The sequence below is a fragment of the Topomyia yanbarensis genome, chromosome 2 (assembly GCF_030247195.1).
Source record: "Topomyia yanbarensis strain Yona2022 chromosome 2, ASM3024719v1, whole genome shotgun sequence".
Classification (NCBI taxonomy): domain Eukaryota; kingdom Metazoa; phylum Arthropoda; class Insecta; order Diptera; family Culicidae; genus Topomyia; species Topomyia yanbarensis.
In genome coordinates, this window is record NC_080671.1 from 348,714,847 (window position 1) to 348,735,415 (window position 20,569).

General features: G+C 36.5%; 1 protein-coding gene across 2 annotated transcripts; it reads right to left on the bottom strand.

Moving 5' to 3' along the window:
* Positions 1 to 2,880: 2,880 nt before the first annotated feature.
* Positions 2,881 to 20,039, bottom strand: LOC131681426 (cathepsin K-like). Of its 2 annotated transcripts, XM_058962208.1 has the most exons (3): positions 19,979 to 20,039; positions 19,539 to 19,815; positions 2,881 to 3,080 (listed from the first exon to the last, which is right to left on the bottom strand). In XM_058962208.1, exons 2-3 carry the CDS (start codon positions 19,634 to 19,636, stop codon positions 2,882 to 2,884), a joined length of 297 nt encoding a protein of 98 aa, XP_058818191.1. In that variant the 5' UTR covers positions 19,637 to 19,815; positions 19,979 to 20,039; the 3' UTR covers position 2,881. The 2 variants fall into 2 exon arrangements, with proteins under 2 accessions (XP_058818191.1, XP_058818190.1); XM_058962207.1 differs by having other exon boundaries at positions 19,539 to 20,026.
* Between the last annotated feature and the right edge of the window lie 530 nt (positions 20,040 to 20,569).

The following is a 20,569-nucleotide window of genomic DNA, read 5'->3' on the forward strand; positions in this document are numbered from 1 at the left end:
TCGCTCTAGGTTCGCTCTGAGCTGTCACTTTTGTATGGATTTTGTAAATATTAGAGCGAACCTAGGGCGACTCTGATCTAAAACCGAAATCAGTATAAGTGTGCTTTAATGATCTCTATAGAACTATGAAGCCGTAAAGAATATGTTTAGTATGCGAATTTACAACTTTCTAAAGCCATTGAATAATGCTTCGTGGTCACTTGGGTATATTCCGTACCCCTAACCTTAACACTTCCTCAATCCTTCCCATCAGGGAAATCGTGAAAAGATGATTCATGACAAGGTACAAATCTCCGATCAACATGGGGAACCTACCATTTGAGCTAGATGCTACTGATTCCTGATTCCTAAATACCCACAAATTGAAAAACTCGTAGCTATGGCTATTTTACTTGATTTTCATACCACGGAATAAGAGGCTATCGAAATTCGCATGTCTGGCACGCTATATGTGGATGTGGCAATATGAGTCAACCGGAGACTAATGGAAACCACGGACTCACATACTGAACTAGAAGGCTTAGGTTACAAGGGCCTGGCAGTAATACAAGCCTTGGGGCGTGACGCGGCTCTCGACGGCCCTGATCACGAGTAATGTGATTTATGTTCATGATTTCAGAAACTGTCATGATTTTCGTGATTTCTATTTACGTTGTCGTGATATTTTAGTCGCGAGTAGAGATTTATGTTAATTTATGTTCTTGATTTCAGGATCTTAGTTACAATTTTTGACATTTTTGTGTGGTTTATGTTCATGATTTCAAGATCTTAGTCACGATTTTCGTAGTTTTTGTTCACGTTATCCTGATATTTTATAAAAGAGCTTACTTTTCAATTTGACAGGCGGCGTAATGTGACTCATGTTCAAGATATCAGCAGTTTTATTATGTGAAGTATGTCACCAACTCGATTTGTGGTGCTCAACGCAGTTTTTGTTTTCTGTCACGACACCACACTGAATTTTAACAAATGAATAACGATGTTCGAGGCCCTAAACGTTTTCTTATATCTACTGCTCGTATCTATTACTGGCCGCTAGCAGCTGAACATTTCATGAAAAAGTGCATGGAACAACAATGATTCCACCCCAAATGTCATTTCATTATCATGTTGCATGAAATTGAAAATGATAAGAAATATATTTTAAATATTACAAGCACACAAAATATATCGTAAATTATGTACTATGAATCATGAACTAGTTCATGAATCCATGAATAATCTTTCATAATTTTGTGAAGTATTTTCAGAAAAGATGTGGGTTAGTCCCTTTTGGACATCAGCCAGTTTTGATCCCCATATCGTGGCATGGAGTAGGAATGGCTGAATGCTGGGGATTATTTTTTTTATCATCCTACTCTGCAGCAGTTTATACCTATTCAATTATAGGAGCCCATTAGCTCAGCAGTGCCCAGGGCTCCCTACTAGTAATATGCGATAATATATCAATTTCTACGGACTAAAATGGACTGCCATAACGATTTTGATTTTTTGTAGACATTTTAACGAGTTGTTTTCTACATTCATATACGATTGATAGTTTACTGGGTTTTGATGTTGAACTTCTCCAGCAATTTCTAGTGTATCTTTTTGATCAGATTGATTTGTACATTAATATGCGTTGATTGGACAATCGATTTTCGGGACAGATACGGTTTGAGTTGTATTAAAACAGGTTGAAAACGATAAAGTTGTTTTAAATTCATGAATAAGTAGATAACATCAAATAAAAACGGGATTTAATCAAAGTTACTTATTGAATAAAATAGAATTCATCCTGAAAAAATTCCCCAAGCACTAGTAACTATTACTATGTTACCATACTTATACAAATGGTATGACTTTATGATTTTCTAATCCTTTTACATATGATAGAAAGTAGCACCACCAGTATGCTTTAAACTGCCAAAAGTGCGATAAACTCCGAACGCACGCAGCCATGAATCAAAACGATACGGATCTAAACAAAACGATAACATTTACGATTGCAACTCAGCATGGGAAAGGAGTGTACGAAGCTAGACTTCAACCTGACGTGATATATGTTTCGAATTAGGATCAGCCAAAGGTAGAAAACTGTAGACTAAAGCAAATCACTAGCGTGAATCTAAATATGGGCCCGAATCCGGACGGTTTGTGTTGTAACTACACGCGAAACTATCACTTTCAATTTACCTCCTTCGAGGTGGCCTTGTATCGCGTGATACTGATCCCACTTCGACTGCTACAAATCAGATTGGCAAGATATCGCGAAGTTGTGAATGTTTTTTTTTCTTCCCTCCTTTTAAATGTGGATTGCCGCGTTATCGTAAAATGGGTCTCGGGTGACAACCGTCCAGTAAGCCGAATGCGTGAACTTATCACTTCTACCGCGGCCTAAGTAAGTGCGACGCACGGTCCAATGCACCGCACCGTTATGGCTTTCAAGACTGTAACCCGTCCAACCGAAAGACATTCTCTTTGGCGGTGGTCCGTCGGAGCCGACGAAGGTCCAAATGATGGATAAGATTTTAATTTATACCTTCCCGTCGGATGACGCACTTTATCTGCCATGCATTTATCTGAACCGAAGAGTAGTCGAATAACTTGCCCCGAAATTCTGACTGATGCGTTGATCGCCTTGTTGGAGGTAATGTCAACTTGATTTCCCAACAGCGAGACGCAACCGCATTAATTACTGCCAGGAAAACGGGGAAATGAGAGTGTTTTAAGCGGCGGCATATTTATACGAATTGACAAGCGGCTCGACAACCAATTAGAGAGCCCATCGATCGACGATCCACAACTTTGTATGAATGTATGCACCAGCAGTATAGTGAATAAGGGTATCATATTCGGCAAGAGTGGAGAGACAAGATTATTGTCATTTTTGTCGTTTGTTTTATTTGATAGTGACGTACGCGGCAAAGTTACTGATACCGCACATGTTTTTGCCGCGAGCCAGTTTCATGAAGCCACCTTCGCCCCAACCGCCCCACCAATTTTTCAGTATCCAATAGGTGGGCGTGTAGCCTATCAGCAGCATTGCATGGTTGACCTTTGTGCTGTCACAGGACACCGCATCGTCGTAGATTCCGGCTCTGCAATGAAAAAAGAAAGGTATGTTGAAAGAAATGAAAGAATGTAAAAAAAACTTTATCAATCAAATTTAGAAGTGGAAGGAACACAGGGCCGTCGACAGCCGCGTCGGGCCCCAAGGCTTGTATTACTGCCGGGCCCTTTACAACCTGAGCCCTCTAATTTAGTATGAGTTAGTACCTCTTCAGCCATGAGAAACTCGTGAGTCCGTAGTTTCTATTAGTCTTTGGTTGACTCAAATTGCCACATCCACAGATAGCGTGTCAGACAGGTGAATTTCGACAGCTTCCTGTTCCTATTAGCTACGAGTTTTTCAATTTGCGGGTACTCAGGAAATAGAAATCAGTAGCCTCTAACTCAAATAGCACGTTCCGCATGTTGATCGGAGATTTGTGACTTGCCATGAATCATCTTTTCATGATTTTCCTGGAGGAAAGGATTGGGGAAGCGGTAAGGTTAGTGGTAAGGAATATACCCAAGAGACCACGAAGCATTATTTAATGGCTTTAGATAGGGGAAGATGGGGTAAAACGCACCCCCTAAAGAAATATGCTCATAACTAAGCTATAGAACATCAATTGGGAGAATTTTATTAATGATATCGTTTAGCCAACATTTTCCTCTGTAATCAAAATCATAACGCTTTGCAAAATATTCAAAAACATGAAAATAATTCAATTCTTCAAAATCAATAAAAATCACCTTTTGAAAAATAAGCGGGGCAAAACGCTCCTGTGCGGGGGCAAAATGCACCACAACAACGGGGCATAATGCCCTACAACAACGGGGTAGAATGCACTGCAACAACGGGGCATAATGCTCGGCGAACAAGCAAGTAGTTTTGTTTTCTGACAAGATTTCACAAAAGCGTGCCATTAAATAGCCTTCCCTAGTAACAATTAAAGTTTTATGGTACTCTTGAAGGCTCACTTAAAACTTAGATTGCACTTGTAGTATAGCTATAAAACTAGAACTGCTACTTGGGTTAGGTTATGCAATTGGTAGGTTTTCAGAACGATTTTTCTGCTTTCGATTAAAAATCAGAAAAAACAAAGAAGAGGGCATTTTGCCTCCGATGGAGCTGAGATATAAATTTAGCAAAAAGTGAATTATTTTGTAGATTTTTCATATGTAGTGCGACAGAATAATGAACAGCGGTATAAAAAGAACTGGAATGCTCAAATATAATAGTAAAACAGTATTTATAAGAGCGAAAAATCCTTGTTGTACGAGCCACAATAATTACATGAGAAGAGCACGTAATTGTTTTTTATTTATTTCTCGAGCTGCTATTGATGTACGGTTATCAAACTTTGACAAAGTATGTTTACTATGGCTGACTTCCGACTGGTGTTACCGTTTTCTAGAAATTTTCAGCTGTTTTCGATATAAGCAAGGGATGCATTTTGCCCCGGGGGTGCGTTTTACCCCATCTTCCCCTATGTTCTATATTCGCATACAAAACATATTCTTTGCGGCTTTAAAATTATATAAAGCTCATTAAAGTACACTTAGTGTCGGAAAAGACGAAATAATGTGCCAGAATAGAGCTAATTCAGAAGCACCTTAATGGTTATCAGCAATGTTAAAATAGAGCTGTTTTTTTTAAAATAATTTCGCTTCTTTATCGACACAGCAAAAGAAAAAATTCCCTTTCGTACCCTTCTTCTTTTCTTTTCTTTCTTTTGTTTGACAAGCCGACTGATTAAATTAACGATTTAGTGTCTGGGATGGGATTCCATCCGTAGTCGAAAACCTCGTCTCAATGTGATATACGCGTTTGATCATCCAAGTAACCATAAGCACTAATTTAAAGCTCTAGATTGACTCTAAGGCTGTGAACCATTTGGCGATTTTTTTAACCTTTAGTTAAAATTTGACAGTTCGAAAGTTATTTTCTCTTGAATGGAAAAATTTAACCGAGGAGCGAACCGTTTCAAAAGTCAACATATGGATAGTTATTTAGAATTGACAGCTGCGATAACCACAAGATGGTAGAGGTGTGAACATTTGTCGATATTTTGAAAATTAGTTCTTTTCTTATTACATTAAGTATGACAGTCATAGCCTCGAAAAGTAAACATCCACATCATGAAATAACCCAAACAAATCTTAACACAACACGTTATCGTTTCCATCTTTATCCCTTAATTTTGTATTGAAACATATTGACAACCTCAATTAGGTACAGAAAATGTTTCCACCTTTTTATTATGCATCATGGGCAACATTTTAACCATCGAGCTGTCAAATTTAACTATCGCTCTGTCAATTTTAACCATGCTCCAGAGTAGGGTTATTTTGCAAATAACTTTCGAAGTGTCAGATTTTAACTAAAAGTTAAAAATTTCACCAAATGGTTCACAGCCTAAGTTATCATTCTTATTGCTAACTAGCCATATACAAGTATTTTGAATGCTTCAATGCACCTAAAATTTGAAGCATTAAATCTAGCACTATATCGACATACAGAACATATACATCGCACTAAAAAGCTTTTTAAGATAAATGCTATGAAATTTTATAGAAATGTTTAAGTGCAAATAAGTAATCTTCTTATAGTGCTTTGAGACACCGAACAATAACAAATATACCTATGCATTCCAATAATCACCTAAAGTCGTATGCATTCCTGTAATAAATGATAATGCAATAAACGCAAATTAGTGTACTTTCGACTGTTATTGTGACAATTTATGATTTGAAGATCGGCGTTTCAGTTTCAAGAACACTCGTTGCTCTCTTTCTCCAACGTTTCGGTCCTTATTGGACCTTTTTCAAGGAACGAGAATTTTTGTGTGTTCTGTTGTCGTTTTGTTCATGATAAACAATCTAGCTGTCACACTATAATTTATCAGTAGGGCTGTTAGACCCACTCGTTGTAATTAACGTTTAAATTAGACATACATTTAGAATTGGACTACGATTGGCGTAACTGCACTATTTTATCAAAATCTCCGTTCACTCTCATTTTGTGTCTGTAAAAAATACGTAAAAAACGTAAATTCAAAATGCAAATTCTGCACGATTCTTCGAAAAAAAAATCAACTAAACGTCTAGGTAGAGATTGGAATAAACCGAATATACAAGCAAATCTTCGCACAGATCAGTGATCAAACGTGTATACCCCATTTCTATAGGTACTAAATCGTCAATTTAAATAGTCGGCACATGAAACGAAAGAAGAGCGGAAGGATGAGTGTGTTATCGAAAGTTTATATTTTCTGTTGCTCTATCGATAAAGAAGAAAAAGTTATTTTTAAACGGCTCTATATTAATATTGACAGCCATTAAGGTGCTTCTGAACTAGCTCTATTCTGGCACACTAAGTGTGCTTTAATGATCTCTATAGAACTATGAAGCCGTAAAGCAGATGTTTTGTATGAAAATTTAGAACATATCTAAAGCCATTACATAATGCTTCGTGGTTACTTGGCCGAGGCCAAAATCACCGAACGTGCTATATAAATACAACAATTATCCATTTTAATCGCCGGTTAATTAAGGTCAGTCTACCTTCTCATCTCGCCCAGAGTAGAAACTAAAAATCGTCCCGCTATAGATGCACGGCAAAATCCAACTTTTTCATACGTAACCATTTTATGCGGATCAACCGAAAATGGGACGTTTCATCAGATAATACTGGTTATGCAACCATGATAGATTCCTATACGCGAATTCTACAAAAAGACACAGAGCCACGGAAAACTTTGTGAAAAACCAACTAAGAACAGCCCACCTATTATAACCGCAAACAGCACACCGTTATCTTATGCTAAACTACAAACGGCTACAAAACCAATATCTATGGATCTGACACGAACAAATATTCACTCAAAAACAATCACGACCAGCAGTGATGTCCCTATCCTCTGTGCAGTAAAGAGAAATTGAAATTACTCCCCACACTCTGGCAAGCAAAACGAGAGCGCTTCTCTTTCGTTCATATACACCACCGTATTTGATATGTGTAAGCGCACGTTGATGGCAGAGGTAAATTTTCATACACCCAACACTGGAACGATCTAGAGTGTGGAGAAGAGCTCTTGAAATTCTCTGTGGCGCGCTCAGATAAATTCGCCACCGCGCGCCCCAGAGTCGCTGTGGTGTATTCACTGGCGTGGTTTCACTGGCGTGTATTCACTGGCGTGTGATCTTTGGTTTGTTTTCGTCTTACAAGCGGCATTGCGGGTGAGATTAATTAAATTTGCACAGGTTGTTGCGTTGTGTTGTGTGGATGGCGGTGGCTTATTTCAAGCTTATATGATTTTCTACTGAAGATTGCATAGTTGCTTGGTAAAGTTTGCGAGTTTATAGAGTGTTGTTACACTACCGTGGGAAACCTGAAGTATTCGAGCCTAGGGGCAAACAAGGAAAACGTTTTACGTATCAATGTATCGGCTGGTATAAACAAAGTTTTATAATGATCTGTAGTATCAGATTAATCGTGTATCAGATGTAAGACGGGATTTGTACATCCACATTAGGAACGGCCTATTTTTTGTTCGACTGAATAACTCAATGGTAAGTTAACTTATTTTGATTGCGAATTTGGCGACGCCAAAAAGTAAAGTGAACCATTACAAGTAATGTCCTGGTATTACACACGTTATCGATTATTATCATACGCAGGCATTGTAATTCTCTCTCACTCACGCGAGAAGAGGCTTATCCGATGTCCAACTTTTCCGAGATAAAGTCCACATAAAACAAGATAACGTTCACGAGAATTCACATTGTTGCTTGTTTTTTCTGTAGCGCGTTACTAAAAATAATGGCGTGCCAATTAGAAGCGCTTCTATTTGACCGGTACAGTGCTTTCAAGGGGTTACAGCACTGTAGATTTTTTAAAACATTTAATTTTTATTTATTGGTTGAATTTTGTTTACTGGTGCTTTAGGATGCTGAAAATGATATTCCAAAAAATGGCCGGAAATGTAACTCGAACAAATGATTTTTGATCAGCCTAAAATTTTTACAGCATGTTCAAGATTACTTTCTCCAGCGATGTACGTGGGATTTAATTTTTTCATTGCATAATTTTTAATAAGCAAATTTTGTGTCGATTTTTAACACATTTTCAGCGTTTTTGACTAAAAAATGTAAAATCAAGGCATAGAAAAAATCTTACGTATGCTGCTTGCTGTCGTTCTAAGAAGTTTAAAAAGCTTTGGTTTTTGGCTCTGGATCAAAAATTACGGGACATAGAGTTCCGGCCGTAGACCCCTTCCAAAAAAAAAAACTCCCCGACGGGAAAGTGCTGCACAGCCGCCATCTTGTGACGAAATTACTCGAATAAATCATTTTTTTGCAATGAAGTAATGTTATATATCTCATTAACCCTCTGGAAGTCGCGCTTATGGCCCACTGAACGAGCAGCCGCTGATGCTTTAAGACGGGTTCGCTAGATTTTCAGAGCAGCGTGCACTGCCGGAAAGTTAAACAAGATCTCGATTCATCTCATTATTGCGTCAAGATAAATTCCCGAAATATGCCTATTTTCCGTGCTCTATAGTGGTGTAACCCCTCAATAATTAGTTCTGGAATCTTTTGACGGCATTTTCCTTCTGTGCCATCATTTAAATAAATTAGCTGGTTTTCTCTCGAATTTCCATGCGATGGAATAATAAGAGAGAGAATTAAAATTAAAACCTAACATGTTCAGGTACGAGTATAGCAAAGAAGTTCAAAATGGCAAATCCACCGTCTTTGCAGTACATACTAAATTGTTCCAAAGAACGTTTATCTGTTTACCGTAATTTTATAATTTGTAAAACTTTTAATATTAAGTTTATGTATCAGAGGATGATTATGACCTCACCGAATAAAAATCTTCTTGTGTAAACCTTGAACCTATAGTTGATTTCGTGACGTGAGGATGTGCTTTTGTTTTCATTTCGATCCGAAAAAGGAATACGATCTACGTTTATCCCAAAAATTAACGTAAACTTCGTATTCTATACATATATTAATCAATTCACCTGTAAGTATTCATGCATACACTTCGAATCGAGTACACTTCCGTGATTTTTATTCTTAGTCCAATTAGGTGATTCAAATTTTTTGATAAACAGAAATATAGGATTTGATTCCTGATGAAATAAGTTTTTATGGATATTTAGTAATATTATATCAGACAATACTAATTATCCTCAACATATTCCATTCAAAATTTATCAATTTCGAATGCTCTAGTAATGCTAACAAAGTAAATACATAATAGTTTAATAGTTCCGCACTTAAGGTGTGAGTCGCATTTTAGTCATGCTTGGGTCAGTAAAAGCCAAATATTTTACGCTTTTTTGGCTATTCTCGAGCGACGAAGCGATACAAAAAATATTTCGTTCTAATTCTAATATAATTTTTTTGAAAATCTACACTTGTACTGCATTACAACGATAGCATTAGTTAGACTAATAATATAGTGCAATAAAAGCAGAATGTTGAAAGTTGTTCTACGTGTCTTATGAACTGCCCTAGAATTTTAATTGCAAATATGGGAAATTGTTCAACGTATCTTTGGTATGTGTGCAGAGAACTAGAATATTTGAGTGAAAATTCTGCTAAAAAATCGATGAAAAGTTCTATGGGCGATGTCAATATATTAAACGAAAGCATTTAATCCCAAAAATGATAAAAAAAATGTTAAGATTGTTTATTAACCAATTTATGTATGTGAAACTTCTTGTACCATTACCACTACCATGCATCATTAATATAACCATTGCTAATTACGGCTCCTATGGGACATGCAACTATAGATACATTAGCTCAACTATATATAACTTTCATACTCGGTCATGCAAACAACGGGTTGTTAAGAACCGGCCACCATACCAGAATTTGCTTTTTTCCATATATATATTTTGACAACATACCATTCAAGCACCATTTTAATTCTTTCCCATTTTAATTCTGTCGATTGATGATTTTTTTTTACACGATGGCTTCTGAAGAAAGCTTCGTTGACACTAAAGTAGCCTGACGCTTTATCCTATTGAGCTATCGCCGTAATATTATAGAACGTAGTTTTTTTTATATCATGTTTATCTACAGGTTTTTGAAATCTTTGGAAATCCCTCGGAAATCCCCTGTTCGAAGATCGTGCAAGATGTTTTCATAAGGCGAACTTTTTTCTATATTTTCGTTGACATAAACGTTCGCAAGCGATCTTTTCTTCTTCCGATATTTGCTTGAACCGAATAATGTTCCCAAACATCGGCACTCTTGAAGTTCACTGACGATTTTTTCCGTAGTGATATTTTATATAAGTGAACTTTTTATTAGAAAATCGGCGATGAAAAGATTCTGTTGTGAACATTGATATTTTGATATTTTCCCAACACTACCTTTTTGATAAAACACCTCATTCAAGAAAGTTATAATGAGGAATAATTTATCACATAAAAATCGCTTGTTTAAACTTGAGGAAACACCTTACTTGTTACTTGAAAATACGAAAATTTCATAGAGATTGACAGAGATTCCGACAGATACTACCAGATACCTAATACTTTGTTTTGCTCTTGATATTACGTGCAATGAATCCGTGCATTATAATTACAGTCTAAAATACTAACTGACGCAAAAATCTAGAATACGTATAATAAACATTGTTGCTGCTGACCCATTTATAACATCCTTTTATGGAACACAAGATTCATTGTTCATTTAAAATAAGCGTGAACACTAGTGGCCTTTTTTCTTGACCCCGAAACTGAGCCAATTTATTTCGTTCATTGACGCGCAGAATCCCGGTCCTAGCTCCCATGCTCTTGAAACATTCGCTTTCGCCTGCTGTTTAAACGATTTCCACGCAAAATAATAGACAAATAAACAAATGAATAACGGGTGTACGCTCAATTGTGATGTTGTATGTAAATTAATTATCGTCACAAGCGTATACCTAATTTTACTGAATATGTCAAGCCTGTCGACGAAATCTAAGATTTCGTTTTAAACTTGTAGGATTAAGTTATAATAAAACTATTAATACTTATAACACGAGTTTGCATATCAGGTGTCTCTGGTCATTATAAAACTCTCTATACGATGATACGTAAAAAGTTTTCCCAATTTGCTCCGAGGACCGAGTACTTTTAGTTTTGCAGGTAGTGTAACAATACTTTATAAGCTCGTTCGCTTTACCAAGCAACTTGTATGAAATCTTCAGTAGAAAATAATATAAGCTTGAAATAAGCCACCACCATCCACACAACACAATGCAACAACCTGTGCAAATCAAATCAATCTCGCAATGCCGCTTGTAAGACGAAAACAAACCAAAGATCACACGCCAGTGAAACCACGCCAGTGAATACACCACAGCGACTCTGGGGCGCGCGCGGTGGTGACTTTATCTGAGCGTGCCACAGAGAATTTAAAGAGCAAGAGAGCACGGTTATCTCGCACCCAACTACCTCAACACCAGCGCACACTTGAAATCGGTCTTTACAGCTCCGAAAGAAAGAGCGTTCTGCTTTTTTCTGTGGTGTGTGATCATTGTATCCTCTGTGTAGGCATCACACTTGCGCGCCAGTGCATCACTAGGGTGAAATGCCATCACTGACGACCAGTGTCTCTAAGCCAACAACCGGCACCACCAGCAAAGAAGCGAACGTAGAAGAGGACGGATGCGTTTGTCCGTACGCTCGCATTTTTGTTTGACGCTCTATTACTTTCTTTGAAAATACTTTGAATTTGCTTCACAATATTTTGTAGTGTATTCCATCAATTCAAGCAATAAAACTCGTTTTTTTAACTTGTACACAAAGTAGGCAAATCCTTCAAAAACGTTAGTTTTAACAAATGTCAACTATCAAAAAACCTATTTTAATCCACCTAGCGGTGCAATTGTGCCTTTCTCAATCATGAATCACGAGAATGTGTGCGTTGTTTATATTCATTAAAAACTTTTAAATGCATATATTACATTTTATTATTATACATCACATGACAACCATATACAGGAAAATAAATCATTATTCGAGTTCTAAAATTTTGAAAAAGAAAAAACAGCCACGGTAATATTGAACTGAAAAAAGGTGCGAAATCGGCAGTCTCAAAAAGTCGATTTTTATAAAAAAATTTTTTTTCGATATAACATAAAATCTCGACGTTTCATGCATTTTAAAGATGTTTGGAATCAAAAATACGAATTCGATTTCTGAAATTTCATGGGGTCCTCCCTTTGGAAAAAAATTTGAGTTCCGGCTTATATGGGAATTTCATATGTGACCGGACGATTTAGTCTATATTTCCGGACCCATATAAGCGATCCGTACGAAATTTTATAGACTATAGCTATCATTTGGGACTAAGTTTGTGAAAATCGGCCCAACCGTTTCAGGGAAACTGATGTGAGTTCGTAAATTTTGAAAGATGGCCGCTTTTCCCGGGCACTTCCGGAACCGTCTATGGTGGTCAATGTAGTCAACGAAAGTTTGTTTGGCCGTCGGTGACCTAGAACTGCAAAGTTAAGTTATTTGAGAGACATTTTAGCGAAATTTTTACCTTTTTTGCTTTCATCGGAGTATCGGTTTGAATCACAATTTGCTATGTGATCGCACGCCACAACCAGTAACTCCGGAACCGGAAGTCGGTTGGGGACAAAATTTAATAGCCATTTACGGGGACGCAACATCTTTCATTTGAGACTAAGTTTTGTTGAATCGGTCTAGCCATCTCCGAGAAACCGATGTGACTGTTACTCTGAATTTGGATACTTCCGCCGGGGCTTCCGGAACCGATGATGGTGGCCAATGTGACCAAAGAGACTTTGAATGGCTGTTAATGACCTAGTACTACAAATCGAAGCAGTTGTGGTCACATTTTGGAAAAATTTTCACCATTATACATTCATTGCAGAATTTCTTAAAATCGACGTTTTCTGCGTGATCGTACTCATCACCCTGTAATTCCGGAACCGGAAGTCGGATCCATTAGAAATTCAATAGCAGCCTATGGGAACGTTGCACCTTTCATTTGGGACTAAGTTTGTAAAAATCGGTTCATCCATCTCTGAGAAAAGTGAGTGAGATTGTGTTCGCGTACACACACACAGACGCACATACACACACACACATACATACACACACACATACATACACACAGACATTTGCCGAACTCGACGAACTGAATCGAATGGTATATGTCACTCGGCCCTCCGGGCCTCCGTTAAAAAGTCGGTTTTCAGAGCAATTGCAATACCTTTCTATTGAGAAAGGCAAAAAGTTTGCATTTTTTATACTTTTATCATATAACAATTTAATAAAGCGAATGATTATAAAGAAATTACTACAGTGGAGACCAGATTTTATCTACCCCTGATTTTATCTACCCACGATTTTATCAGCTTTTTGACCCGATTTTATCAGCTTCAAATGAAAATTGATAGTTGGTAGTTTGATGGGCTCTAGCAGACGAAGCAAGTTGAATTCGAGTAAATCCTTTCTTGGGCATATATTTCTTATCTTAGAGATCCAAAAATGCAAAAATAAAAATGTCATTTTTTTAAATTTTGCGCTGTCAGACCCCGTTAAGAGGAACTTAAAGAAAATAATCAGAAAAGGTTGCGAGGCTATATCTAAGAACCAAATATTATAAGAGCTTCGGTTTATTAAAATGACAGAAAAATATGTGCCCCGTTTTTATCAATGTCCCTATTTTATCAGCTTAAAATTCGTCAAGGGGCTGATAAAAACGGGTCTTCACTCCTTCTTCCAGGTCAAAACGCGGGCCCCCAAATACGACCCGGGCCCCAGGGCAATTGCCCTGGCTGCCTCCCCCTCTCATCGGGTCTGGGAACAATATACAATTGAATGCAATGTCACATATTTTTGTTTCGAATAGTGTGTACTTTGGTTGTAGTAACTGTACAATAATGTTTTCGGTCATGTTAGTTTTAACCAAATACGATAGTTGATATCAAAGGTTTTTCTATCTGTCCATTAATTTGCAGGATTGTAGGTACAGGTAATCTTCGATACAACGTACCCTCGATATAGCGTCATTCGATATAATATACATTTTTCCTCGATATAACGTACATAATTTTACATTTCTTATAAAAGAAATGTATAGAATTCGCTCAAACTTTCAAAGATTTTTTCCGAGGCCCGGAGGGCCGAGTCTTATATACCAATCGACTCAGCTCGACGATTTGGGACAATGTCGGTGTGTATAATTGTGTGTCTGTGTGTGTATGTAACAGACAAATTCTCATTCGTGTTTCTCAGCAATGGCTGAACCGATCTTATCTAAACCAATTTTAAATGAAAGAACTAAAAAACAGTATGAATGCTATTAATTTTTTTTGATTCTGATGTTTAGTTTCCAAAATATGAATGTTTGAATGCGTAAAAATGGCGTTTTTTGCAGTTTTTTTAAATTATCTGCCGAAATTGACAATAGAGATTAACAATTTATATGTTTTTAGACCTTTCGAACAAGCTATAGATTGTTGAAATCGGACTATTATCAAAAGAGATATTTAACATTAAATGCGGACGAAAGATTTTTATCAGTTCCCATTGCCAGAAATATGACCAAAAACATGTAATCTATTATTAGCGCCAAAACGGCTTATTTTAGGTCAATAGTATCTTCGGAGAATTTAATGGAGGTAATATGCCTCTTCTTTTGGTATTGTGCTTTTGCTGATTAATCCCCCTATGAGTGAGATATTTTCACAAATTTTCTTGGAAGTGGTTATATCGAAATGATGTCTTCAGCAAATTTGTAGCTCTTACTTTTGCGAATAACTTTACTGAAGACTTCAAATATCTATTTTGAATACTTTAAAAGTTATGGCTTGTTGTTTGTTGATTACTCTTTGTCGCCTATTTATTGTTCAATATAGTAATAATCCATTGAAATAAGCTAAACATTATTTCGATAAAACGAATTTTGTATTTCATTTTACTATCTACAACTGCTAGAAATAATCACCGAACACTTCCAAATTGTCTGGAAGGAACTTGATAACTTATCAGTACAAAAATGTTCATTTGTGCGAACCTTCTGACTGCAATTTTTCTAAATTACAACCATCGGATCGATCTGAAACATATCGGAAAATGAAAAGCGAAATAAATAACTCCAAGCAACGGCGTAGCCAAGAGAAGGTTTTGGAGTTTAACACCATACAACACCTTCCCATCGGCTGCTATTGAATTTTTTATTGGTTCCGGAGTTACGAGTTGAAGAGTGCAATCACACAGTAAATTCCGATATAAACTGAAATGAAAAATTTTCAAAATCAAATTTGTATTTTTGATGACAAATGACTTTAAAATGCATGAAATATTGAGATGTTTGACAAAAATTGACTTTGGTAAATTTTTGCCATTCTCATATAGAAACGTTATGCAATCACTCCAAAAATCGTCAATCATACCGGCCCGGAGGGAGTATGCAGTGAGGGGTTGCTACTTTAAAATCAAAACTAGTTTAAAATTTCTTAACAAGTTGAAAATTTTCGGCAGGACCTGGACCTCCCGGATCTTTCTCCATGATCCGCCGCTGGTTTTAAGCGATGTTTCAGTATCACATAGTATCTCAAGATCGTGGCTGTCGATCCATTGTATGTATGTGCAAATCGTACTGAACATGTAATATTCATTTCCACCATTGTATTGAACATTGTATTGGAATCGTAGTCTGGACAAATGAGACAAGCACAATTGCACCCCTAGGTGGATTAAAACAGGTTTTTATTTTGGGAATGCGTCGAGTTAAGACGAAAACGTAATATGATTAATAACGAGGATAACACTTTCCGAATGTAGAGAGAAATTTATGAAAAATGACGATTTCCATTCGATTCTAGCAGGTTCTGATCGATTTTGATGAGCATTTGATTTTTGTAGTATGACCAATTATATGTATAGGTCAAATGTTTAAAAACAGTAATTTAAGGTCAAGATAGCATCATTTTGAAACCGCCAATTTCGGAGGGTTAGTATCTTCGATGAGTTTTACAAACGTCAAAAAGAGCATCATTTGATAAAATAATTTTGACGGTATATCGTCCAAGAAGTATTTATGGTGAATTTTCTCAGGTTAATATTCATGACTACAATAAAGTCTCAACAAATTCGCCAAAGATACGAACTCTGTTACTATTTTCTGAAAAATGAATTCTGCATAATTTTAAAACTTCAAAAATTACGGTTTCGGAATTATGCCGTTTGGACAGAATGATCGATTTTCACCAAACCGAATTTCTGGCTACGCCGCTGATTTCATATAAGTAGAAACAAAGTCGTTCTACACTCGTTCAAAAGAAACTTCGAATGCTGAATATCTATTATAACACATTGAAATCCCGATTTTATCAGCCAAATATGAACATATGTTTGATGAGCTCTAGCAGACGAATAAGACTGAATTCGAGTATTGGCGAGTATACTATCATTTTGTCAATTTCAATAGCAAAAACAAATTTTAATTTAATAATTTCAAATACTTTATGAAGTTTTGGGTTTCGATCACTGAATCATGCAATCTAGGATGTAAAAAAACACAATAGTTCTTAAATAGGAAATAAAACCAAGTATGGAAATATTCACTGTTGATTTTCTTTGAATGGTATCACTGCTAGTATCGCCCTTTTCAAGGAAAAGCGTTGATTTCTTAGTTCTCAGTCGCGTTGAAAATTTGAGTAAAGTATAAACTTTAAAGACGAATTTCTTGAGCATGTTTTCCTTATCATGAAGATATGCGAAATATGCGAAAATAAAAAGTTCATCATATTCAGAAATAGTTATCAGACTACATCAAGGGACGGGAAGAATATTTTTACAACTTCAGTTTATTATAAAGAAAAAAAAAAGCCCGATTTGGTCTATGTCCCCATTTTGTCAGCCTAAAATACACCATGAGACTGATAAAAATGAATCTTTATTGTATGTATTATTCGCTGTATTTCACATTAATAGGTACATTTCTTTTTTGGAGATTTTTTTATTGCATCGAACTACAACAATTTTTAGGTAGTTTTCAAGGGGTTATTTTATAGACTTCTTCCAAAATTTGGCGAACCTATTCCAATTCGTATACCAATTAATTGATATACTTAAGGGTTTATTTGTTGCAGATAGAGAAATTGCTGAAATTTTCAGCTTTTTCCTACACAATATTACGAAAGCTTATTAAACAATTTTTCCTAATAAGTTTGTGAAAATTATAAACTATTTGAAATTTTTTAATAGTTTTATTTTTTATTTAACCGTGATTTTTTAATAAATAGTGACCATCACTTCACAACGTAGTCTATTTTTCATGGCTTGCGGTGAGCACGATCTCTCGAATTGCTGAACTGAAAATTATGGAATAGAAATTAATTTTTAGTATTCTCTACAGATTTAACTCGCCGCGCAGATAGCTCTGAATTAGACCCGCTGGTGCCCTAAGACGATTTCGCTAGATTTTCAGAGCACTGTGCACCCAGTGCATTAACGCAAGTGACGGAAGGTTATCGAAAAGTTTCGTGAAAATGGAAATTCCAGTAATGATGATGATTTTCCCAAACGGTTCGTTTTCGTGAGTTTTTTTATTTGTTCTTTGGCATTAGGATTAGCGATAATAATTCAAATCAAGGATACTACTGGGAAGTCACCTTTAGAAAAAGTCGATGTCGAAGTAAAATTTGGAACTATGCACGCATGCACTTCAGAGATAGCGTGATATCAGGAGCTGCGATTTCATTTCAACGTTTTTTTGTGAAAAGGGCGATACTTACAAATGTAAACATAAGGCTTTTTTATACATGCGAATGAGGGCTTTGAAACGCAACAAATTAACCTAAAAATTTGGATTCTACGATATTGCTTTCCTATACTACAGCAAAAAATACAACGGGCGAAACTGTATTTTTGTTTGTTTATTTAAAGTTTCGCCCTCCACGCTCCATGCAAACAAACAGGGCGATGCTTTTTTTGCTAGCAGTTTAGAGGCGAAACTGTTTTTTCGTATTTTTTAGGATTATCAAGCTGATACCAGCTGTAAATAGTAACAATGATCGCTATTGAAAAAACCCGGACGAAATCGGTGATGTAAAACGGTGCTTATTGTAAAAAAAACGTAAGGGCGATACTTCAATGCTGATAGGTGGGACCGAAAAAGTAAACAATCGCCAAAGGGGCGATACTATCATTTTGTCAATTTCAATAGCAAAAACAAATTTTAATTTAATAATTTCAAATACTTTATGAAGTTTTGGGTTTCGATCACTGAATCATGCAATCTAGGACGTAAAAAAACACAATAGTTCTTAAATAGGAAATAAAACCAAGTATGGAAATATTCACTGTTGATTTTCTTTGAATGGTATCACTGCTAGTATCGCCCTTTTCAAGAAAAAGCGTTGATTTCTTAGTTCTCAGTCGCGTTGAAAATTTGAGTAAAGTATAAACTTTAAATCGATTCAAAATTTTTTTCGATTTTTTTGGCTCAGTACAATATATAACCCCTTTAGGAAAATTCAGTTTTCCCACCACAATGCATTGATTGATGAATTTAAATATTTTATTAACAGAGCATTAGCAATAATTCGTTTATATGTCTATTTTATGGACAATTTTGTCGCTTTCCCATTGATTTGGTTTGAGATTTCTAGCACTGATGTTGTCCTATGCTAATTTGAGCGATTCTCTGAGTCCTGCCACTATCCCATGTAGTATGTGTTATCAAAAACATCGCGAAGCATCAAGTTCTAAATGTTCTCAAACGATATAATATCCGAAGAGAGTGATAAGAGTTATAAGAAATGTCTCATCACACTGTTAGGTGGATTAAAAGCGTTTTTCCTAAAAAAATCGCTGTAAAACAGTCTTTAAAAATCTTCAAAGTTGATGGTTTCGAAATTATGTAATCTTGACCGTTGGAAAGCTTTTCGAACATTTATTCCACTTCGAAAGTGCACATTTTTTGACTTCATTGACATATTACAGAAGAAAATAATCTATGGATATTGGAAAACTGTTCCATGTAGATTCTTCTTATTTGTAAACAGGAATGGCATCTGTTAGACTTCTTATGTTTCTAAATTTTCAATAATTTTTCCAACATATACTAAATTTTAGAGAAATAAACGTTTTTCATCAATCCTCCTTCTGACCGAGTTTCTGGCTACGCCACTGCCTGAACATGAGAAACTCTCTATACACCTCTCTTACTTTCCCAGTTGTTTACACCCTTAAGTGTATTAACCTTCCGGAAGTCACGCTAGTGCACTGAGTGCACGCCGCTCTGAAAATCTAGCGAAATCGTCTTAGTGCACCAGCGGCTGCTCTTGCAGTGGGCCATTGGCGCGACTTCCGGAGGGTTAAAAACGTTTTAGAAACTATTTTCAATCATAAAATCGGTAAAATACGGCCACGGGTGATTAGGAAAATATGCCTTAGAACAAGCTATTAAGTAATACAGACGAAGTTGTTGCAAATGTACATATCACTTACGTGTAGAGCTGAAACGACTTCGGAGCTGCGTTCAAACTGACCGCAATTGGACCGATCTTCCACACGGCAAATGCCAGCGCCTCCTCATTCTTCGGCATGATGGCCCAATCACTGATGCTGGCGATGGCAAAATGTGGATTGAACTTGCACTTTCCTTGCTGAAATCGATAAATATGATATCAGTCTACGGCAGAGGCTAGAGTTAGTGTTATGCGGTAGAGAATAGTAAGAGTTTTGTTCAAAAATTGCCAATCCGTTACAGCTGATGATGAAAGCCCTGCGAATGAAAGAATACTGTTATTTTGAGCTTGTAGTTTTCATTGAGCATTTAGGGATTTAAATTAAACTGAATGATGTGCAATATTATTCAGAAAAAAGGTTGCTTTTTAACAATGTTATTCCTTGCACTTTCGGTCCGTCTTTCGGAAATAATACTTCACCAGGAAAGAAGGGCTGGAAACGTTCCGAGTAATAACCGGCAAACCACTCACGATGACCAACCGAAATCGAATGAAAGGATTTGATTACCGACAATGGACATCGTCGCCGCCGCCACCGCATTAGCACTCACGATAAATTGTTGATATCGCGAAAAATAAATAACTGCCCCCAGAGGCGTAAGCATTCGTTGGCATGTTTTATGACGAGTACAGGTTGACCTGAAATGTGCGCGCGAGAAGGTGCTCAGGTTTCCGAAAGAAATTTTCGCCGATAACATATGTACTAACTGACTTGGGTTGAATGATTGCTTCCATCGGTGATTCTTCAGAGTTTTCATTCCGGTAGGGAAAGCATAAAAATTCAGGATTGGTTTTGAATAGGCATATTTAAAATTTTTTGGATTCGTTATATTGATGTCATAGATTGAAAAGATAAGATCTCATAATCGAAAAATACAACCGCAAAGTACTGATCTTTACTCAAATAAACCTTCTACCAACGATTATAGCCAGCACCTATTCTCATTTGTCAGCGCTTCAAATTGGTGGGCTCACTCAGTTAGTTTTCTATTAACTACCGTAGTCCTAGGC